At 43.7% G+C, this 25,495-nt stretch overlaps 1 protein-coding gene across 1 annotated transcript in view; it reads right to left on the bottom strand.

The window, feature by feature from the left end:
• Nucleotides 1-16,806: 16,806 nt before the first annotated feature.
• LOC131237190 (protein NUCLEAR FUSION DEFECTIVE 4-like) overlaps nt 16,807-25,495 on the bottom strand; it is a 44,679-nt gene continuing 35,990 nt past the window's right edge. Inside the window, exon 3 of the mRNA XM_058234861.1 lies at nt 16,807-17,606. Within this exon, the coding sequence (XP_058090844.1) occupies nt 17,129-17,606 (478 nt within the window). The 3' untranslated portion in view covers nt 16,807-17,128. The remainder of the gene's footprint in view (nt 17,607-25,495) is intronic.

Genomic DNA, 25,495 nt, shown 5'->3' with positions numbered 1-25,495 from the left:
CCACATGTTTTTCGTGGGCCCACACGCGTGTAAAGGGTAGGCGGGCCACCGAACCTGCGACCCTGTCGCGGCCCGCTAGTCTAGACTGCGAGGCCTCGCAGTAGGTGCGATGTTATTGTGGTCCACTGGACCCATGGCGATGGCATCCCCCTCCCGGGGTGCTGAAAATGTACGAGGGACCCCCTGGGTCCACCGTTTTGTGTCGTTTGGGCCCCCGAGTCCATTTGAGGTGGTTTCGGGTTCCATCTCATGCATATTCGTGCTTTTCGGGTTACCTGAGTGTGGAATACGCCGAATTATCGTCTAAACCTGTCGATTGACGGTCTAGAAAGGAACTAGGATCATCTCACATGATTATAGATGTATATGAGTCATATTTCAATGGTCAGTTTTGCCCATCGGCAAAACTTGGAATCTTACAATTATTTTTACATTTTATCGCCCCCTCCTCTGTCAAGTACGTCAGCATGCATTGTGTTACCATAACGCAGGCCCAATTTAATCCAAATCATCCTCTGATACCAATTTGTAACGCCCCAAAAATCGGAGGTCGAGCAGAAGCGCAACTCCCAAGTTCCAACGCATCACTTATGCAATACAAATAATGATGATTAAAAGTTGTCCGTATTAGTGCATTAAACATGAATGAGATTACACTAAATTAGCATGTCATACTCCAGAGATGATTACATTTGGCAAGCGGAAGACTATGATAGATATATAAAGTATATAAGTGGTTATAAACCCTAGAGTATGATCATGTCACCAGGCTGAGTATATACATGTTTATTCCAAAATATATAGAATAACAAAGTGTAATGTCCAACTAGTTCGTATCCCTGTAATCCCGTCGGTTAGAACAAGGTCTACTGAGACCCGCTTGATAGCTGCATATAAGAGAATTCTTCCTCCTCATCCATGAAGTCCGACTCCGTCATGTAAGCCACATCGCTACCTGCATCCAAATCAGAGTCTGGTTGGTGTTTGAAAACACCATCCCAGAGTGGGAGTGAGTGATCAACTCAGTGGAGCTATAATGCAAAGGTTAACATGTTATCAATTCGGTCAAGCAGTAATGATAAAGCAGTACAACAATCATGTCCTAAGTACTCTTGCTAATGCAGGAATGATATGTTATGATGATGCATGCCCTCACCTGCACTCCCTCAGTGATACCATCTCACGGTCGCACATGCTACTCCCACTGTGCCTTCATCACCAAGGCATATGCAATGCGGTGCATACACATGTTAGCTGAGTTCTTGATTAGGCCTATTTATACAGTAGACTCGGGAAGCTAAGGTACCTCCCTTTATATCATTTACCCAAACAATGATCCATCTAGGGTCGTCAATCTTAGTTAATCACATACGATAGGCAAGTTATAGGGCAACATCACCCCTGATTTGAAAAGCAGTGAATAGGTAAGTTCAGGTCACTATGGGAGGCTCGTCACCTCGACATAAGCCTGGTTTATACTCAAGGTCACTACGGGAAGCTTAGCGTAGGCCGACAGCTCAAATACAGTGTCCCATACCACCGTATTCGGCTCACAAATATGGGTTGCTCACTGGTCACTATGGGGAGGCTCGTCACCCCAGCGTAGGCCGACAGCTCGACCACGGTGTCCCATACCACCATGCCTAGCTCATGAGTCTTAGCAGATTGATACCATGGTTGAAACGGGCTTGACATTGGTAAGTTGTACCTTAGATTCAAGCAGTAGGGTCCATACATGGTAAACACGCATTAGGACAATCAGGTTACTTCACAAATTCGATTGGTACGAGCGCACACTAAATTAATCAACATGGAGCGCATATACACTCCTCGTGGCCTAACCACTGTCGATAATCACCATACGACCGGATTCATCAAACATGTCCGTTGTGGTGAGGTTAGTTCCGCCACTCGATCGGAAGTCGTTACTGATTGCCTGGACTACGCATTAGTCTCAATCATACTCAAATATAATACGCATTCATATTTGATAGTCAGAACAGCATTTAACAACTAATTCAAATACAATTTCCATTCGGGCATTTTAACAATCATATTGTACATGTTAACATACATAGGCATTTCATCCATAAATCACATAGTAGCAAGATAGGTTGCATGAAGGAAACTGTAACTATAGATAAGGTAACTGAGAAACCTATCTCAACACCCTCATTAAATACATTTCCACAAATAATTTCTCATTCAGGCATTTTATCAGACACTTAGACTATACATTTTAACATACATCTAATAAATTAGTTATAACATATATCAGGCAAGTCCTTTCACCAAGGAGTTGTCATACATACAAAAAACATAAATTCTAGATTAATAGTCATGGGAAGTATAAATCATAATTCCTATTCATTCAAACATTTCAACAAACACATGGAATGCATTTTAGTATACAACCTAGTTTACACATACACGATATATCGAAAACGTCGTAACTAAGATCATATGGTAGCAATCAAGTCAGACATAAATCATTGCTGACATTGAAGGCCTAGAAAACCATAACCTAAACATTTATAGTCCGCACCTTTCATCGGCACGCTCGATACGAACTCGGTTCGTACACCACGTCCTTGTTTACGGCATAACGGCTACCTAAACATTGAAATAAGTTATCTATTTCCCTAATTCCTTTATTTGGATTCCAAGAACGAGATTAGGGTTAGGATTCCTTACCCAAATCGAAGCTAGAATCGACGGTGTAGCGATGGTGGGGTGGTGATTCAACACAAGGAGCAGTGGGAATGAATCCCAATAATGATCTCCTGAACTCTCTCTCTTCTCCTCACTCTTTCCTCCTCTTTTCTCTCTTATCTCTCCTAGCGTTAGGAAAATTCGTATGGAATGAGAGAGGGGTGGGTTTAGGTCCTTATATAGGCCCAGAAGTGATGTCAATAGCCCCATGGCCATGGTATACTTAGGGCATAGTGAAAGGATGGTTGTTTCGGGCCAACGGAGCTCATCTGGAGGTCCATTGCTCGCATACGGTCTGAAGAAAGTTCCCTGACAATAGATCTACGCCAGGTTAAGATTTTGGTCCAATTGGATTTGTAGCTCGATCGTGAAGGACCTGTTTCAGTTCGACGGTCATCGTCTCTCGATCAGGGCCACTAAGTATACCAATGGGTGCAAAGAAATTTCCTTGATCCAAGGGTGTAGTTGGGTCAGAATTTGACTGTCTGAAACCCTAAATTCGGCTAAGCGAATGGCCCAATTCACTTAAGTTTGAGTTCATTTTCTGAGGATATTCACGTTTCTCACACACTTCGCTCCAAGCTCAAGTTGTGCTTTTCTGGATACTATTTGGACTCAATTCCCGTGGTGGTTATGAAGCCCAGTAAGGTGGTCATAACCTTATTATTTCACGGTTATCGGACTTTCGACGCGCAGTCCAGGTCCGATATAGAGTTTTGATGTGCTCCCGAGAGCAACTAGGTTTTAAGATTGATCCTAGGTTTCTAGGTAATGTCGGGTTAGCGATCCTAATGGTTTTAGGTCTTGCAATTCGTATAGAAAGTGGCTCGAGCTAATTCCTCGATTAATTCAGTTTAGTACTTAATTAATTTTTGCCTAATTTCTATAAAATTCAATCCTTAGTGATTTTTGCCTGAGGTGATACTCGAATTTTTATACAGATTTTTCTGAGACGTTACACACCACCACCGTCTTCTCTCTCTCTCTCTCTCTCTCTCTCTCTCTCTCTCTCTCTCTCTCTCTCCTTGTATGATGGCCCACCTAATGATGTATGTATCTTATCCTAATTGTCCAAGTAGTGGGACACCCACCATTAGTAAATAGGGCCCATCTTGCTACCCAGATTGGGCCTGCATGGTTGGACAAACCATGCAGGCCTGGTTGAGGGGAAAAGCACAAATATCAGCTGATCCAAAGCTGGTGGGTCCCACACATGTGGATCCACCTGATTTATGTATTTTATCCAAGCCGTCCATCCCTGGGAGGATGGGACCCACCCTGCACGTGTGGGATCTCCACCATCCAACAGGGACGTGGACCCAACATGATGTATGGGTTTTATTCTTGTCGTCCGTCCATTTTCAGGACATGGGACCCACCCCACATGTAAGGCCCGTATCCTAGATCGTACCGTTCCGTAGACTCTTGCGATCCTCCCCATCGAACTCCAACAACCTGAGATCTGTAGGCAACGTTTGCGCATGACCCTAAGTCGTATCCCGTAGATCGGAGTCGGCTCGACCTGAGACTTGTACCATTGCGACTATGCCATCACCGCGGTTCCAACGTCGCGTCTTGCACACTGATGCAATACCCAGGCCAAGAGATGTCGGCCTGCGTTTATCTTGAAGAAATGTCGTGCATTTGTAATCCCGAGAGAATCTCTACGACTCATCCCATCAATTAATCAAGTCAAGTCAAGTACACATCCCATCTCTAGCCCATGCTTTCTTTCTCCCCAAGGCAAGCAACCTACCTAAGTTAACTCTCAAGTCAAGTACACTTATCAATCACACCCATCACCTCTCTTACATCCTCTCTCTCTCTCTCATTCTCCACCCATTCTCCCAAGCAACTAAGAGAGGTGGATGTCCAAGCACTTCCAAGGAGAGAGAGCTTTGTGTGTGGCCCACTTCCTACCCCTCTCATCTCCCATCTTAACCCTCCAACCTTCATCAACCTCCATCAAAGAGAGAGCCAAGAAGTTTGGCATTCCATCGAACCAAGAAGATCCAATGGTGGGTGTTTTATAGGCTTATATTTTATGTTTTGATGATGGGCCAAGTGGGGCTTACCGATTGATGGTATGGATCTCACTTTGGACCCTAGGTGTGGCTGATGGCCCACCATGATTCATATATCCATCCCATGATGGGGCCATTCTCCATGGACCCCATCATGATGTTTAATTTCCTTATATGAAAAGGGTCATCTAGACCTTGCATTTTGGTGGAGAAGGGATCTCCACCATTGATTTTGATTGGTGGGCCCACATGTAATGGGACCCACTTGATGTATGTTGTAATGCATGGAAGGGAGGGCCCATAGTGCCGAGGTCCCTCCATCACACGCGTCTCTCTCTCTCTCTCTCTCTCTCTCTCTCTCTCTCTCTCTCTCTCTCTCTCTCTCTCTCTCCCTGTTTAATGGCCCATCTAGAAGAACGGATTAGATCTACGGTGTGGACGGTGGAAATCCCACTATGATGTATGTATTTTATCCATGCCATCCACCTGTATGGACCCCAACTGCTGAAGAAGTTCACCCTGACCATCCAGATGGTGGGCTTAGACAGGAAAGCACAAATATTAGCCTTATCCGAGCTGGTGGGCCACACGTGGAACCCACCATGCTGTTAAGCCGATTGGCTGGAGTACCTACACAGCTATATAACTGTTGTATATTCGTCAGCAAGTTCTGTGGGACCCAACAGTTGTTGGAGACGTTAGCAAGTTCTATGCGACCCACGCAGCTAGCAGCTATTGTGAGGTCAGCAAGTTCTGTGGGTCTCATTCCATGCCGTCAATCAATCTTTCAGCTGGACCGTCCACCCAAGTGGACCCTACCATAATGTATGCTTTGTGTAGCCACACCGTCCACTGTTTGGGACGGTGGGACCCACCTGGCACGTATGGTGTCCACACCGTCCAGCAGATGGGACAGTGGAACCCACCAGATGTATGGGTCTTATCCACACCATCCAACATTCTGGACGGGTGGGACCCACCCCGTATGTGTTGTATCTACACCGTCCACCTGGCTAGATGGTGGGACCCACATGTGTGGAGTCCAGCACCATCCAACAGGGACAATGGACCCCACCATGATGTATTTACCTTACATCCACACTGTCCAACTGTCTGGACGATGTATGTCACCAAGATGTATCTGTTAATCCGAGTCGTCCATCTATTTCCCACGGGGGACAGATGAGACCCACTTTGATGTACGTATTCTATATCCTAGCCATCCGTTTGTGTCTGGACAGGCGGGGCCACATTGATGTGCGTATTATACCCTGCCGTCCATCCGTTTTTAAGGATGGTGGGTCCCACTGCTGACTGACATTAGCAAGTCCCATGGGCCACACCATGATGTATGTGTTACATCCAAACCGTCCATCCAACCAGCGAGCTCATCTTACGGCTTGAGACTAAAAACGAGGCAGATCTATCAGGTGGACCACACTGTAGAAAACAGTGAAGAATTGAACGCCTACCATTGAAATCCTTTAGGGATCATAAAAGTTTTGGATCTATATGAAATTTGTTTCCTCTCAATTCAAGTCTTTGTAACCTTATGAACAGAATGGAAAATAAACGTTATGGTGGGCCTTGGAAGTTCTAAACAGTGAAAATCATTATCTCCACTGCTATTTGTGGTTCGGTCCAAATGATCTCCCGATATGATACATTTTTTTAGGGTAATGCTCTAAAATAATCTTTATAAATAGATGAGTGGTGTAGATAGTGCCGCCAGGACGATGGGCCCACTTGATGTATATGAGGCCCATGTGTGAGGCCCAATTTTATATGAGGCCCATTGTTGCGGCCCACTTGATGTCTATGAGGCCCATGGAATGTGGCCCATTATGATGTATATGGCCCATGGAATGTCGCCCATCAGGAGGTATATACGGCCCATGGGATGTGGCCCACTGTGATGTGCATGAGGCCGATGTATGGGGCTCAAATGTAATGTATGTGAGGCCCACGAGTGAGGCTCAATACAATGTAGATTATGCCCTTGAGTGAGGCCATGGGCCCCACTATACATTTGGCTCTATGTGGGCCATTCCATGGGAGCAATGTTGGTTAGATGTCCACATTAATGGGCAATGATGGTTAAATGTCCACATTGTGACCTTCCCTTAAGCCTTTGTTAAGCCCATTCTCGTCCTTCTCTAAGTGGGTTAACCTTAATCATTGGGCCCCATTGATATTTTGCATGATCCATCCATTCGCATTGGGCTAACTCAAATGAGTTGGGCCCCCATTAGTGGTTAATAGAATTATGTTAATCTTAGAGTCCATCTAGGACTTATTTAGGCCCCTTAGAGCATCTAGTGGGCCATATGATAGTATGGTGAACGAAGCCCGTTCCGGATCCTTATGTTTATAGGTAGGCCACCTAGGCTCAACCTAGTTATGAGGAGAATTCATCCTCACCGTAAACAAAAGGATCTGTGCTATCAAATTTGGTATGTCCACACTTGAGGACTGACCCTCGTGTTATAAGATCTATTGTCCTTCCATGGACCCCGCCTTGTGTATAGGCCGATTATTAATGCCGACTATGAGTATGCGATAGTATACCTTCATGATACATGCCCATACACATCATTTGCATGCTTGTTATGAGATGTGGCTGATAATTGCACATGTCATTGGGCAGATTATTTATTGGGACTCCCTGATAAGTAGAGTTGTCCCACATGAGTGCACAGTACGTGCAGGATTGATGCATAACTGGATTGTGTGACTCATGCATCTTGCATTGTGTTTTATGATTGTTGTACACCCTAACGACATCAGGGCTATAGCCTCCACAGGTATAGTACGGATGGCAGGATTGGATATCGAAAATCTTTTCTCTACATGGGGTGCTATAGATGCCCCTGTGTGAAATTCCCTAAACCCTTATGGTACCAAGAGGACGCTCCAACGTCTAAACAGAGTGGATGTATGAGCACACGAGGGTCGTATACCATAGGCCACGTCTCTCACTATATCGTGGTCGGTTGGAAGGGGGTGCGGCCTTACCTGCCCTAGAAGAGGGGGCAAAGCTAGGCTGAGTTTGACCAGCTTGAGGAGTGGGTCCGCTATCGACGAGTCAGGCCCGATATTGGCAGGCGGATAGTGAGGTCTCTTCTACTCACCTTGTTGCGCGCGATGAGGCGGAAATATGGTTTAGAGTGTACTAGACCCCGGTGATATTTTAGAGATGAGTTGTATTATTATGTGGATTCAGATGAGGACTGACATGCTTGTATTGCATCTCACATATGACATTTGGCTACGTAGGTCTCCCATCGCATGGCCTTGGTATGGCCAGTAGCATTCATGTTTTGCATCGCATAGCCTTGGTATGGCCGATAGCATTCATGTTTTGCATCGCATAGGCTTAGTAGAGTTGATAGTATTCATGGACTCGCTAGCATATTTCGCATTACTCTGATATTGCATACTTGCATTGCTACCTTGCACACACACTTTCACCACCCTCTAAGCTTTCTATAAGCTTATGCTCGATTGATGCGTGCAGGTGACGCTAGGTCATAGCTAAGCAGGAGCAGGAGCGTGCCGCAGAGCTTCTAGAGTTTCTATCATTATTATCTTTGTATTTCCCTTTATGCACATTGTACTTAAAGTTTTGATTATAGTGGATATGTGGTGATGTTTCTGGTTGTTGTTGTTGTTTATGGGTTATGCCTATGGTTATGCTTCTTTCGAGATAAATGTACATCAAAATCCTCCTTGTAGGATCCTAGGATTGGAATCTGGCGTATGAGCGCTGAGAGCCGAGAATAGGGTACTATGGAGGCTGTCGGCACCGGATTCGATGATCAAAAATTTTGTGAGCCCAGTTTCCGATTTTGGGGGTGACACCACATGTGCTGCATGTGTGGGGGTGGGCCCACCTTGATGTATGTGTTGTAAATTCACAGAGTCCATCCCTGGACGATGATATGTGGGGCCTACCTTGATGATATGTGTGTATCCACACCATCAGTCCCCGGACGGTGGGACCCACATGATGTTAGTGTTGTATCCACTCCGTCCGCCCATGGACCCCACCTGATGTGGGTGTTTCATCCATGTCATCCGGACGTCCTTGGGACGTGGACCCCCACAATGATGTATGCTTTGTATATCCATGTTGCCCACTTGATGGGGTCGATCTGGACTGTGTAGGCCCACCTGCTACATGTGCAGGCTCATCATGATGTGTATAGTGTATCCAAGCCATCCGGTTAAGGCCCATTATGCAGAGCCACTTTGATGTATTTACATTGTTGCCCATCTACTTTGGTTGAACCATGGGCTGCCTTATGAGGCCTTTTATGTGAGGCCCAATGTGATGTATATGAGGCCCTTGTGTGAGGCCCAATATGATGTATATGTGGCCCTTGAGTGAGGCTCAATGTGATGTATATGATGCCCTTGTGCGAGGCCCAATATAATGTATATGTAGCCCATTTGGTGATGCCTATTGTGATGTATATGAGGCCTTTGTGTGAGGCCCAATGGGATGTATATGAGGCCTTTGATGAGGCCCATTGTGATGTATATGAGGCCCTTTGTGTGAGGCCTAGTGAGATGTATATGAGGCCCTTAAGTGAGGCCCATTGTGATGTATATGAGACCCAATGTAATGTATGAGAGGCCCATATGGTGAGGCCCAATATGATATATGAGAGGCCTATGTGGTGAGGCCATTATGATGTGTAAACCCACCATGATGTATATAGTAATGTTTATGATACCCAAATATTGTCCTATCTAGTATAAGGCCTTGGGCCCCAATCATGAGATAGATTCTACGAGCCTTGCTAAGGCTCTGGGAGCAATGATGGTTAAATGTCCACATTATAAAAGCAATGGCGATTAAATGCCCACCTTGTAATCTTCCCTAGGGCCCATTGTTAGGCCTGCTCTTATCTCCCCTTATTGTGGGCTAACCCAAATTGATAGGCCCCCACTAGTACAAGTATGATCCATCTCACCTTTTTGGGCTATCCCAAATTATTGGGCCCCCACTAATGGTAACCCATTTATACCTTTTGGGCCCCATTGATAGCCCAGCCAGCTTTATAATAGGGTGGGTAAGGAAGCCCACTTATTGCGTGATTCACCCTTGCTGAAGATGGATGAATATGTGGTATCAGAGTTGGTATATCTACTATTGAGGACTGATCTTCACATTATAGATCAGATCCGCTGTCCTTCCATGGACCCCGCCTTGTCGATAGGCCGATTATCGATTCCGACTATGAGTATGTGATAGCATAGCATCATGATACATGCCCATATTGTCACGCCCCAAACTCGAAAACCGGGCTCACAAAATTCCCGATTGCCGAATCCGGCGCCGACAGCCTCCGTAGAATCCCATTCTCGGCTCCCAGCGCCCATTCGCCAGGTTCCGATCCTAGAATGCTACAAGGAGGATTTTCAACATCAGTTTGATTCGTAACAAGCATAACCAAAAGCATAACCCACAAACAACAACCAAAAACTCCATTACATTTCCACTATAATAAAAAACTTTACAAGTACAATGAGCATAAGGGAAATACAATGATGATAGACCAAAAGCTCCAAAAAGATCAGCCAGCGCCCAAGCCTCAGCGCTGCTGCGATCCAACGTCACCTGCACGCAACGGTCGTGCATAAGCTTATAGAAAGCTTAGAGGGTGGTGAAAGTGTATGCTCAAGGTGGTAATGTAGTTATGCAGTATCAGAGTAATGCGGAACATGCTGATGAATGCTAAGAATCCCATTAGCCGTACCAAGGCCATGCGGTGCAAAGAATGATGTCGGCCATACCAAGGCCATGTAATGCGAAATGCAAGTCAAGCATACAAATCCTCATCTAAGTCCACATGTCAATACGGCTCAAATCTGGAATATCACCGGGGTCTAGTACACTCCAAGCCAGATTGCCGCCCCATCGAGCGCAATAAGGTGAGTGGAAAAAACCTCACTATCTGCCTGCCAATATCGGGCTCGGCTCGTCAATAGCGGACCCATTCCTCGAGCTGGTCAGACTCAGCCTAGCATTGCCCCCTACTCTCGGGCGGGTAAGGCCGCACCCCCTTCCAATCGACCACGACACAGTGGAAAGCGCAACCGTCTGGTAATCGGCACTCAGCGCTCATGCATCCACTCGGTCTAGACGTTGAAGCAACCTCCTGGTACCATAAGGGTTTAGGGACTTTCACCCAGGGATATCTATCGCACCCCATGTAGAACAGTATTTCCGGTATCCAATCCTGCCAACCACGATACGTCTGTAGAGGCTATGACCCTGATGTCGCTAGGGCGTACAGTAACCATATCACACAATGCGAATGCATGAATCACACTATCCAGTCATATAACAATCCTGCGCGTATCGTGCGCTCATGTAGGGCAACACCCCCTGTACGGGGCCCCTAGACAATCTGCCCGAAGGCATATGCTATGATCAGTCATTTCTCATATCAAGCATACATATGATGCATATGATCATGAATCATGGAATTAAACATGTTATATGGGGTGGATGATGTTCATAATGAAGATGGGCCTAGACGGCCTACACATTACACATATGGGCCTAACAATGGGCCCTCGGGAAAGGCATAATGCGGACATTGAACCAACACTATACTTACAATGTGGACGTCAAACCAACATTGCTCCCAAGGCATAGCCCTGATGTAAACATCATTACATAAATCACGTTGGGTCTGCACATTGCAATGAACCTCAGGTATATCTCATTGGGCCTTCAATATTTCAAATAGGCCGTATCATATGGGCCTCGTGTTCATCAAGTGAGCCACATCAATGGGCCGCACCAATGGGCCTTATGTGCATTGCAATGGGCTATAACCCGTGGGCCTTAGAGTGCATCAAATGGGCCTGATCTTATGGGCCTTATGAGTAGCAAATGGGCCACCCCAATGGGACCCCAAATGTACATTAAAAGGGCCTCAACCCATGGGCCCCAAAAGATTTTTAATGGGCCTCGACCCATGGGCCCCAAAACATTTTTAATGGGCCTCGACCCATGGGCCTTGCATATACATCAAAGTGGGCCTCAATCATGGGCCACAAGTAATTGAGGTGGGCCTCCCATCATCATTATATTAAATAAGATATAATATATAATATATATATATAATACATATAATATTATATATAATATGATATTATATATATATATATATATAAATATATATAACTATACACACACGCACACAGCACACACGCACACAGCACACATGCCATCACAGTGGGCTCCACCGTCCAGGCGGACGGTGGACATGAAACACATACAACTGTGTGGGCTCCATGTGGGGCCCACCGAAATGTTGATTTGCCATCCAAGCCGTTGATAAGGCCACGTGGGCCTAGATGAAGGGTGAAAACAAATTTCACCCTGATCCAAAACTTCTGTGGACCCAAAAACGATTTCAAAGGTAGAGGTTCAATCCCACTGTTCCATATGGTATGGGCCACCTGAGTCTTGGATCACGCTGATTTTTGGGGTGGGCCCATGTCAGGGGGTGGCCCACCCTATGAACGGTTTAGATGGTTTATAAACATCAAGGTGAGGCCCACGCTGGCGCAGGCAGCACCTGCTGCCGCCTGACACAGCAGTAGCAGTTGCTGTGTGCTTGATTATTATTATTATTTTTTTATTTTTATTTTTCAGTGGTTTTCGCAGGAGGGGTCCACATCTAGGCGATCCACTCCGTCCAATAGCCCTCCATAGCTCCTGACAAGCAAAACAAGCCCAATATTGGGCCTGTTTCGGCGTATAGAAACAATCAGGGAAAATTCAATGGTAAACCCGTCGTTTGCCGTACCATGGCCCGCATGAAAGTTTGATTGGTCCCATCTTTTGGTTTAACGCTTAAAATAAGCATGGAAAAGGAATGGACGGCATGGATTTAATACATACATCAAGGTGGGACCTGACCACCCTCCTTGGCTTGAAAACAAACTATTTGTGTTTTCCAAAAAAAAAAAACGTCCAGCGTCCCTGGACGTTGGACTCTCTGCCGAGCTAGGTGGGCCTCCTCATGTGGGCCACCACTGATGGATGGTGTGGTGCAATACATGCACAGTGGGCCCCACTTGTAGGTGATTTGGATGGAACACATACCTTGTGGTGGGGTCCATTCAAGTGGGCCACACAACCTTCTTATCATCAAGCATAAAAAGAGAAATAGAGAGGGAGAGAGAGAGATAGAGGATGAGATCCGCGTGATGGAGGGACCCCGGCACTATGGGCCCTCCCTTGCACTAAATCATACATCAAGTGGGTCCCATTACATGTGGCCCATTAAAATTAAATCCAACGGTGGAGATCCCATCTCCACCAAATTAAACGGTCTAGATGACCCTAAATATGCAAGAAAACAAACATCATGATGGGGTCCATGGAGAATGGCCCCATTATGGAATGATCATGGTGATCCAAGTGGGCCATCGGCCACATCTTAGGGTCCAAAGTGAGATCCAACCATTAATCGGTTGGCCTCACTTGGCCCATCTTAAAAATATCAAAATCTACCCTATCAAGGCACCCACCGCTTGATCTTCTTGCTCCCTTGGCTTCCTTAGCTCCTTGTGCTTCTCTTTGATGGAGGAAGATGAGAAATGGATAGTTGAGATGAGAGATCTAAGGATGGAAAGGTGGGCCACACATGTAGCTTGGGAGGAAATGGGAGAGGCTCATACGTATGAATTCTTGCTTAAGGGAGAGCTTGAAAATGAGAGAGACTTGTAAGGGAGAGAGAGAGGGGGAGTGATGGGTGATGGAGTGATGGATGGGAGAGAGGGATGGGGGTGTAAGAGATTTTTGACTTTTTTGGCAAAAGTTGTAAGAGAGGTATGGGTTTGTGTAAGAACTTTTGACTTTGGGGCTTGCTTGGGAAAGGGTGAAAAGTGATGTGTACTTGATATGATGGGATTGATGGGATTGATGTGACACCTCGTAGAGATTCTCTCGGGATTCGCACGAGCGGCGTTTCCTCGCACCGAACGCTGGCCCACAACTCCCGACCAGAGCATAGCATCAGCGCGCGAGTCGCGGCATCAGAATCGCGGCGACGACGCGGTCGCTAAGGTATAAGCCCTGGGTTGAGTCGACTCGGGTTGATGGCATGAGAATCCAGGTCGCGCGCAAATACCGGGTAAAGGTCGAAGGTTGCCGGAATTCGACCGGAAAGACCGCGGAAGCCTATGGAACGGTACGGTCTAAGATACGAGGCTTACACATATGCATCATTTACATGCTTGTTACGAGGAGTGACTAATCATAGCATTATGCCATTGGGTAGGTTGTTTATGGGACTCCCTGATAGGCGGAGTTGTCCCACATGAGCACACGGTATGTGCAGGATTGATGCATGACTGGATTATGTGACTCATGCATCTTGCACTGTGTGTTATGATTACTATACGCCCTAAATACATCAGGGCTGTAACCTCCGTAGGTATAGCGTGGACGGTAGGATTAGATACCGGAAATACTTGTCAAAGCACGGGGGCACCATAGATGTCCAAGGGTAAAAGTCTCCAAACCCTTATAATACCAAGAGGATGCTCCAACGTCGAGACCGAGTGGAGGTAAGAGCGCACGAGTGCCGAATACCATTAGGCCGTGTCTCCTACTGTGTCGTAGTCGGTTGGAAGGGGGTGTGGCCTTACCTGCCCGAGAGTAGGGGCAATGCTAGGCTGAGTCTGACTAGCTCGTAAATGGGTCCACTACCGACGTGTTAGGCAGATATTGGAAGACTACTAGTCAGGTGGGTAGTGAGGTCTCTTTCACTTGCATGATTGCGCGTCCAGTTGGGGCGGCGATCTGGTGTAGAGTGTATTAGACTCCGGTGGTATCTCAGAGATGAGCTATATTGATATGTGGATTCAGATGAGGACTGGCTTGCTTGAGCTGCATCTCGCATATGACAGTGGCCATGTAGGCCTTGCATCACATGGCCTTGGTGTGGCCGATAGCATTCATGCCTTGTATCGCATAGCCTTGGTATGGCTGATATCATTTATGGACTTACCATCATTCCGCATTACTCTGATATTGCATACTTGCATTTCTACCTTGCGCACAAACTTTCACCACCCTATAAGCTTTCTATAAGCTTATGCACGACCGTTGCATGCAGGTGACGCTATGACATAGCTGAGCAACAGCAAGAGCGTGCAGCCGAGCTTTTAGAGTCCCGATATTATCATTGTATTGCCCTTATGCATTATACTTTAAAGATTTTGATTATAGTGGATTTTGTGATGATGTTCTTGTTATTGTTCGTGGGTTATGCTTATGGTTATGCTTATTATGAAACAAATTTATATTGAAAATTCTCCTTGTAAGATCCCAGTGCCCTTATGCATTATACTTTAAAGATTTTGATTATAGTGGATTTTGTAATGATGTTCTTGTTCTTGTTCGTGGGCTATGCTTATGGTTATGCTCATTATGAAATGAATTTATATTAAAAATTCTCCTTATAAGATCCCAAGATCGGAACCTGGTATATAGGTGCCGCGAGCCGAGAATGGGATACTATGAAGATTGTCGACGCCAGATTTGACGATCGGGAATTTTGTGAGCCTGGTTTCCAAATTTAAGGTGTGACAGCCAAACATGGCTTTAAGATCATTCATGAAATAAGATAAGCACATGGCCATTAAAGTAATAAGCGAGTAATGTAAATGAACTTACATAATGTAGATATTATTATGTGTGTGGTATCTTCAGTTGTGTCATTTAGGAATAACTGGTTCAAAGTTGCGATTATTAGAGATTTCGACAAAACTTTAAAATACTTACACTAAGGAAATATTCAAATCATAAGATATCTTTCTCTATGCATAAGAGCCATCTTTGGCAGAAATTTCTACTATTTATGTTAAAACCCAAGTGGGAGATTGTTGAAATCTTGGTTTAAAAATAAATAAAATATTTTAAAATTTTCAATTTCCCTCCAAAATAATTTTGAAAAAAAAAACAGTATGTTTTCTTTAGTCCTACATCAGAAAGAGTGGGAGAAAAGTTGTGGTTTATAAGTGGTTGAGTGGGTAGTATTCTTACTTGGAGAAATGAAGGCTGAGATGCTTAGTTTGCACATTCGAGTGCGCACGCGCGCGAGCTCGTGGGCATGGGCAGTGTGGCAGTAGATGACACGCTTTGCACTTCGCACATGTGTATCATGTCGCAAAGTCGTCCCTCCTTTGTAACCTTACACGAACCGTTGCGAGATGATGCGAGAAGAGAAGTGTGAGTTAGCCTGGGTTTTATAGGCTGCTAGAAACAGTTGGATCCATTAATCCAAAATTGTCAACCGTTTTAAGAACGGCTAGTAGCCTTAATAGCCAAAACGGACGGGCCTTGATGATCCAATGATCTAAAATGCTCGAAAATTAGTGCCAACTAATAGAAATGTTTTAGAAACATTCTAAACCATTAATGACACGTAACAACGGTCCACTCCTCAGATGCTATATAAACTAAACCATCCTAATCCAGAATAATTCAAGTCCAACAGATCTAATTTGATCTCTCCAAACATTTTCCTTTTAAGAAAATTGTTGAGTAGCCCAAACATTGTTTGAGTCACTGGGTTCAACCATTCTTCAAATTTGTTAGATGATCAACTACATTAATCGAGTTCCTAGGAAGATCCCTTCGTGATTGTTTCATGCAGAATCGTAGAGAAAATACTTGTCTTATCCTGAAAGCAATTCACCTATAACCCATTAACAATTGAGAAGTGGGCAAACTAAGCTTTAAGGACAATGTATTTATACGTGATTCAGCCTGGTGTTAATTTAAATAAATTTATTTTTGATTTTCCAATATACTTTTTCTAATAGGTCCATCATGTGGGCCCCACCTTTGATGGGGACAATCCATCATGTGAGGCCTCCTAGGATAATGACCGGGAGAGAGACTCCTTTGACATGGACCGCGGAGAGAAAGAAAACTATAAAAATGATAAGTCAAAAATCTATGAAAAAAAAATAATAAAATAAGTAGTTTTCAAAGTTAAATTATTTTTATGATGATGCGTAACAAACTAACTTAAGTGTAAAAAGTAACTTAATGACTTAAAATAAGTTAAAAAGTAACTTATCTGATTGTATCCAAACAGGCCAGGCGTATGCACCTGTTGGAATCTAACAAGACAAAGAATCCAAGCCTCAATAAAAGAAAAAGAAAAAAGAGAATAAAAAAGGAAATATTATGTCCCGGCGAGGGAAAGACCCCCATACCCTAAGTCAGCCATTCAAACAACCACGCCAAAGCTGCCAGTAATTCTCATTCGGTTGATAGGAAAGAAATTTACCATTACGTAGCTATACTGAGAAACAAAAATAATACTTGGAGACGGTACACTTCAGCTTTAAATGGCTTCTGGCTCCTTTGCTACTTTTCTCAACTTCTTGCTCATTTGAATCCTGGAATACACGCCCTTGGTCCGAAACACTAGCAGAATGTCTAATCCAAATCCAACTATGCATGCAAATGCCATCATCACGAACACGAGCCGGTAACAGTGGGCCCCTATACATGTGTTGCCTCCTCCGGCTGTCTTTGTTGCCTGTGAATCATACAATAATCCAGCAAGCAGTCCGGAGAAGAGGAACGAACCAAGAGGGAGATTCAGGATGAGAATGTTGTAGATGAGACCATAGTATTTGAGACCAAATAGTTCGGATGCCATTGGTACACTGACAGCTATGCGAACGCCGTAGCAGATGCCAACAACAATAGAGCCGATGTATAAAGATCCTGGCAATGCCAGGGCCATGACAATGTACCCAACGGTCATTAGAATCTGCGAAGCAGCATTCCATAAAGGCCTTGGTGTCGCAGATTTTCTGCAAATTAAAAAAAAAATTACAAGTGAGATGACACACCATTTTCATTTGAAAATAGGCACTCAAGACAACATTGCAATAAATTGGGGCCCAGTTCCCATCAAGGTCCGATAAAACCAGATTGGTTTTTGGATCCATACTTAAATCACAGCACCAGGCATCGCCTTTTGCATCAAGATCTGATGTTGTACGCAGCCAGAATACTTACCGTTACCTAGTACATAATAACTGAGTGCCAATAATAGAGAGTTGGGGCACAAGGCCCAAACAAGATTCATTTAAGAATTTTTTATTTTTATTTTTGGAAACTGTTTACTTGTTCTTAGAGAATATGGAAATTGATTTTGCATATCTACTTTTATTTTTGCTACTTGTTTATCCCTATTTCTGTCAATTCCTACAAGAGCCAGTTAGAAAAGATGGCATGTAATCAGTAGGGAGTTTCAACACCCGGACAAGGGTTCGAGTACCCATAGGTGGTGAACCACTAGCGTGAGTGTGTAGGGGTATGTGTGCGTGTGTAAAAAAAAATAAATCAGTAGGGAGTTGCATGGTATATTTGAAGATCTCCAAAGATACATGGAGATGATTTAGCAGCAATATAGCTGGTGTTTATCGATCATTACCACGTCATCCATTAAGAGAAACTGGTCAAACAAAGAGTGGTCGTGTTGAAGCGGTTACTAGGACAGATGACAGGTTTAGAAGCAAGGAAAGAAAGTAATGTTGAAATGGTTATAGCAACCGTCAAAATGTGGGAAGTATATAGATAGTCAGGTTAAGGCTATAAATAACAAATGAATTCAGTGAAGAAATTGTCTCATACCAACCAAACCAAACCAAATATATCTTTCAATTATCAGTCATTTACATTCCTTAGTGTAATCTTTATCTTTATCAGTCATTTACATTCCTCAGTATAATATTTACCATTACTAACTATTTACATTCCTTAGTGTAATCCGTAGCGGTAATCAAGTAGCTATTAACCTTAGCTGCAATTCAAGTCTATGCTAATATGCTGGATTCAGTTCGAATATCAAGCGAAGTTCTCCATGTAGATAAGCATTCTATAGTTGTTCTCTACAGCTGACTGTAAGAATTTCTTTTTTGTTTTATTTGTACTGAAGAGAAAAAGTCCTTTCATACCAAAGGCAAGGTGTGACCCATTTTCAGAAGACGCAACCCAATCTTTGACTATCGCCTGATCATCTTAAATAATATTGTGCAAGTAGATGAATAGGCGATCGATCTTATTAGAACTTGGTCATATATAGTCGATTTCCAATGTATCTGCCTATCTTGGCACTTGGGGTTGTAGTTGTTTACTTTGAATTGAGCTGCACATTCAATTCTAGCACGCCGCACTAATCACGTGGCCGAGAGAGAAATAGCAACAACATCTCTTGGCACGCTCGGTGGGACACTCGTCTTACTTTACTTATCGATGCGACATTGCTAATTGACCAATCAAAAATATGAATAGAAGAAACAATTGAATTGTTGGGGCTGAACCCTCAACACCAACCGCACCACCTCCAACTGATGATGTGCCGGTTCTAGCTGCCCCTGAATCATTGAATCTGAACAATAGTCCGACAGTCAGTCCTGTGAACCAGAAGGGGGCATCAACCTCTCAGACCACATCTCTTGAAAAGATAACGGCTGGATTATGAGATATCCAAATGAGTATTCAACACGTTTAAGAATTTGGGAAAGCTCAGGCAAATTTGGTACATGCTCAGGCAGAGCAATTGCATGTTCAAACTGAGACTATGAACGGATGAATGACTAACCGTACCGAAGCCATGCACCGATTCATGGCCATTATCACCAAAAGAGCACCTACGACAAGCAATATAGTACCGAAGAAAGTTCTATTGGTAACATGGTTCATTCGCCACTGATACCTCCCCTACAGCGGAGCTCGCCTCTCGTCCCAATCCAGGAGGGGTAGAATGCTCCATCGCACATCGAGTTCAGGCAACCAGTGCGTGAGGTCAGGAATTTTGTTCCTGAAGTTTGAAATCAACGTATGTCAGGAGGAGAACCCTTCTAGCATTTTTTCAGAAATTGTTGTTTCATGAGAAACAAAACCGGGTAGGTCCTGATTTGCCACTCATGGTTGAACCACAGCGGATAGATCATGACCAGATCATGCAAATAGTCCGAGGGGCTGTAGGCCAAGTCACCGGCCACAATACCATCCCGGTTTACCATAAGCCTTATCCCGAATGGATTGACCGATAACACCCATTTCCAAGGAATCATCGATCGGATTTTTCCCTATTCTCTTACGATTCTAGTAAATCGACCATCGACCACGTAGGTTGATTTACTATGCAGTGTGGTGAACTGGCTAACAATGAATATCACTAATTGCAACTATTCTGTCATTCATTAATGACAGCAACCTTTACTTGGTACTTCAACTTATTGCCAAATTTAGTCCATACTTGGCAAGAGATGGAGGAGAAGTTCCATGCCCAGTTATTTTCCAATGATAGGGAGATGACCATGGCCGATCTCGCACATTTCCGACAATTGACTGAGGAATCTCATGAGAGTTACATCACCCAGTTTAAAAGAGTGAAAAGACGGTGTAAGGTCGTCACGACCGAGGATAAATTTGCATAACTTGAGCAAGACAACCTAGAATACAAACTCTTGAAGAAATTCATTTGAACGGAGTTTGCAGATTTGTATGATTTAATCAGAAAAGTTACCGGGTATGAGGAATTCCTACATGAAGGAGCTAGGCAAAAGAATTCGTTGATCAGAACATATTATCATGACCCCAACTATGAGGTTGTGATTGCTGAGTTAATAGTAAAAAAGTCACTCACTTGCTCAGCGTTGGTCAAGCAAAAACAACTGCACCAACAACGTAAAAGGCTAAAAAAATATATACCTTTAATATCACCTGAGCATATGAGATATTTGAGATACTTTTAGTAAGAAAGTTTATTAAACTTCCAACTACTCACAAAATACCCACAGCCGATGAATTAAAAAAGGTCGAATATTGTAAATGGCATGGAATGCATTCTCACTGTACTAACAAGTGTGTTCTGTTTAAGAACATCATCCAGTATAACATTGATCGCGTATTGTTGAAATTTTCGGAAAAAATGCAAAGAAGCAATGTTAATAGATACTAACCCATTCCTGCCTAATCTGGACATCAAGATGGCTATAGTGAACCTACAGAGATTGAATAGTCCTAGTCATTACCACGGTGTGCCGTGATAGCCGAGACCGGGATGATGCCAGTCTAATACAACAACCACAAGTTTTGCAGAACAATCGAGAGCAACACAACATGGCGATCGAGTCTCACCATTATGCAACTGATGTGCCAAAATGGCCTAAGACGTGGAATTTCCACCTCGGCCAGCAAGGCAGGTTGAACACACAACTCCAAAAAGGACCAACAATAGAGAGACCTATCGACCGCGGAAAGCGTTCCCACTCCCTGATTGCCGGCTAAGAATTCTGAGTCAGAGGATCGCCACGTCTCCATCGACTCAGAAAGGAGTCTGGAAAAGGGTCATGCATCCTAAATTCCCAACTGCCCCCGAAGCAATGATTCGAACGCAGAAAACGTCGTTGACAGTGACACCAAACAGCCATGAGAAGAGAATTAGTAGAAACTGAGAATGCATTTCAGTCAAGAGCTGGGCAATCATGACTATTCTAGAGAATTCATCATTCAGAGGAATAGCTAACCGTAAACATGGTCGAAGCAATTATGAAACCTATTGTGCATGATCAGGTCACAGAAGATGGTACCTAGTCTAATAGTACCGTATAATTTAGCAATATTGGCAATCATGATGACTTATCCGATTATCTCAGTGATGAGTGGTTTGTAAGGGACGATATGCTGATTGAGGAACTAATGGCGACAACTGAAGCATTGGAAATATCGTCACCCATTTTCAAACAAGTAAAGGCAACTTCAATGGCTGATGAGGGTTTCGAACATTCGGTATAGGTTCTGATGAGCATCGCTTGGAAACACTTGTGGGCCAATGTCCAGGTTCAGAAATTGTTTTCAGATCATTGTCACCCATGGTGTATGATTGCAACATGGTTCTCACTGTTGGAGCACAAAAAGTTGTTATAATGCAAAATGTGATTCTGTTGCACGACCGCGTAAATGAGGTGGGTTATGCGGCGGTGCAATGAAAAGAAAATGGCCAGAATGTTGAATTGGGTGCAAAATGGTCAGAAAGTGCAGAAAGATTAGTTGTGCGACTGCACAACAGAAGTGTCGCGCAACAAAAGTGAATTGTGCGATTTTGCAGTTTACACATGTGGAGGCCTATAAATACCCCCCTCCACCTATCATTTGATTCATTCACAAGTGAGGAGTTCCAGAGATTCTTTGAGATCTTCTTAGGGTATCCCGCGATGCGATACAGGAGAAGCATAGAAGAAGAATAAAGAGATGCAAAAAGTGGTGCAGGGCAGAGACCTGCGCAACAGACATATTCACATATTTGAGTATTTCTATGATATTCTCCTGCGAGATTTGGAATATCCCACGAGTTGGTCGGTCACATTTGTATTCCAAGCATATCAGCACGGAACAAGGGAGTCTTGAACCCGCACAACTCTTCTATCATTACGATGATGCTTCGCAAGCTGAAATGCTGTCGAAATCAATATTGAACTACTTTCTTTTCTTTCATTACATTGATGAAATGTACTTTACCTTGGAATCAAGGGAAACACGAGAGATGTAATACAAATTCAGAATTAATAAAATGAATGATGATGCTTGTTCTTCAATTTCCATTGTTATTATTGAATGTAGAAGTTCCAATCCGCAATACTTTGTTTCTTGGCGAAACAAAATGATGACTCTATTGGGGATCGAACTCAAAATCTCCAGTTGGAATATCTATGTTTAATATCAACAAATGGGATAACCGAAAGAACATTTATCATCAATTAGTGCTATAATGGAGCCAAAATGTCAACTTTCAACAGGAACATCCCCCCTTCATCTCCAAAACAAAGTACGTTCCAATTTAATGCGAATGATTGAGGAATTGTTTTGTTTACGAGTACTTTTCTTTTCGTCATCACAATGACTTCTTCCCAGTTAACATGGTTTTCTACTTCACGTCCAATGGATTTGTCGTTAAGTACACCAACAACATGCGATCACTACCTAAGGAGCTCGAGAAGCAAGTCCAGTCAACTGTGACTGGAAGCGAAAAGCAACAGATAATGTTCGGAGTGATTTCTACTTTGCCAATAACACATAATAGTGACAAAGGATGGACAATGGTGCTAAGAGAGCAAAGGCCCGGTCTCTCCAACGAGAAGTCCAATCCCGCTGCGGGCTATCCGAGGGCCAGTTATGCGCAACGCAGCAAAACGAAATCCTGCGTTGGTTCTGCCCACTTTATCCTAAATAGGTTGAGACTATTCCCTATACTTCAAGGGATTTTCCCGCCCTTCTAACCATAGTTTCGAAATGGACTCGGAAAGAAAAAGGGAAGTCTCCCTTAATAAGCAGCCATCACCCCTGGGATTTATCGCGACAACTTCGTCATGAGTACCGACACCCGACATGCTCCTGTTAGTTATTAAAATCACCGAGACTTATTAAGGGGTCCAACAAAGGCTCTCTTTTTTTTCCTCTGAATTCCCCCTGAACAACCTATCCTCTTTCCCCTTCGACGACGAGACAATCAGGAAATGGAGAAGCGGTAGTGTTCATGGTAAGGATGAGCCAAACTCAGTCGTCATCTCACCAACAAGGCCCACGCGCTCGAAGCCATGACTAGAAAAATGCTCGCTTTTCAGACAAAAATAACGCGTCGAGGTTTGAGTCGAGTGGCAGCGAATGTGACTAACAGCGAAAGGAAAAGGGAAGACCCCTGTTGCAGGAAAAAAATGACATAAGAGAGGACAGAGATTGTTACATGGGTCGGACGACTAGTAAACGGCCCAGACGATATAACGACGATGAAGGGTATGCGTTTGAAAAAGAAGACACGCTCCCCATGATGAATCAATTATTAGTGGCAGGAACGATCGAATTGCCACAACCGAAATGACTGAAAGAAGTGAGGAAGACAAAAGAAAAGAATTACTGTCACTATCACCGCATGCTTGGACATCCGACTGAAAATTGTTTCACGATAAAAAATATACTTCAGAAAATGATGAATCGGGGTGAGATCATGATAGAGAAAGACGAAGAACGTAGTTGGAAAGTGACGACAAATATGGTGTCTGCATGAGACACAAGTTGCTCACACATAGTTCATGAAGAGGCCAAATGCGAAGGGGTCAAACAAAAGCAGTATAGGCCTTGCACATAGATTAAGTGAAGAAGCAAGAGTTGCAATATAATTGTTACAAGTCATCAACAGAGTCAGCTAGATCCCCAGCAGAAAACGCACATAAAGCAGTGGTGATCACGGTGCACTCAGGGAGAAAAATAACCAGCCCCTTACGAAGGCAAGACTCTGCAATAGCACAAGGGAAGACTCTGGGAATGCCACGAATCCCTTATGCAACGAAGAGAATCAAAGAAATGGGGTATTGCTCGGTGATGCCCCACTAGTATGGCATCGTGCCATCTACATTGCATCAGTGATTTAAATATTGTAGAAACGTTTTTCAGTATAAAGTGATGGCCGACACGAAGCCATATATAGTGGCAAAATCCTTCTTCGCAGATGCAAGTTACTACAACAAATTCATGACAGAGAAAGATGAAACAATAAACAAAGACAACATGTCGTTAAGAGGTGATGAAGCCCTAACAATAGAAAGGAAAGTCGCACAGGTAAAGCTGTCCAAGGAAAAAGGCAGGGGGCAGCCGAAAAATCAAGAGCCAAGCATGACAGCGGGCAAGAAAAGGAAATTTTACTTCGTTCCAAAGCATTTGAGGCAATCGGGACAGCCTCCCTAATGTTGTTATTGCTAGAACAAATGAAGATTCTGCAATCAAATTATACAGTGCTAGCCACATGAGCAGAAATGAGTAAACCATTCTCTATTATGCCAAACAGATTTTGTGTACAAACCAGCTCCACTAATCCAAAGCCGATCGTATTTTATAAACCGCTAGAAAAGGAAGCAGAAGGAGAAATATGTGAATCGATGATCCACGATAGGCTCTTGTTAGAAGATCTTAAAAGATATAGTCCAACAAGCAAAAAGATTATGCAAAGTATGGGGTTTAACTGTGATAAATCGACAGGGTTGAATAATGGCAAGGGTATCCAAGTACCCATTGATGTGCATGAAAAGAAACAGGAAAAATCTCGTGAACTGGGGGCATCCCCTACATACACGCAAGTGAATATGATTCACGCATGGTAGATATTCAATAGAGAGACGAATCCCAAGATAGTTAAAAGTAGCAATGAAGAAATGAAGCACCCCGAAACAGCGCCCGAACAAATAGAAGATGGAAGACAACTGACTATTGATGCATTGCGAGAAATAAATTTAGGGACAGAGGATGAGTCGCGGAATACATATACAAGTGTTGGTTTGCCAAAAGAAGAGACAGAATAGTATGTTGATTTATTAAAAAGAAATAAAGATGTGTTCGCCTAGACATACGGAGAAATGTCTGGCCTAGAACCGACAATGGCAATGCACCGGTTTAACATCTCTAAAGATGAAAAGTCAGTCAAGCAGGCACAGAGACGCTTCCACCCCGACTTGATACCTTCAATAGAGGAAGAGGTAAGTAAACTGATTAAAGTCGGTTTCATAAGGCAAGTAAAGTACTCCCAATGGATCTCTAATATTGTCCTTGTAAAGAAAAAGAGCAGACAAATCAAGGTCTACGTCGATTTTAAAGACCTAAACGAAGCATGCCCAAAAAGTGACTTCTCGCTGCCTATAAC

Source organism: Magnolia sinica, chromosome 2, assembly GCF_029962835.1.
Source record: "Magnolia sinica isolate HGM2019 chromosome 2, MsV1, whole genome shotgun sequence".
Classification (NCBI taxonomy): Eukaryota; Viridiplantae; Streptophyta; class Magnoliopsida; order Magnoliales; family Magnoliaceae; genus Magnolia; species Magnolia sinica.
The sequence above is the reverse complement of the archived record's forward strand: the minus strand, read 5'-3'. Positions and strand labels throughout refer to the sequence as shown.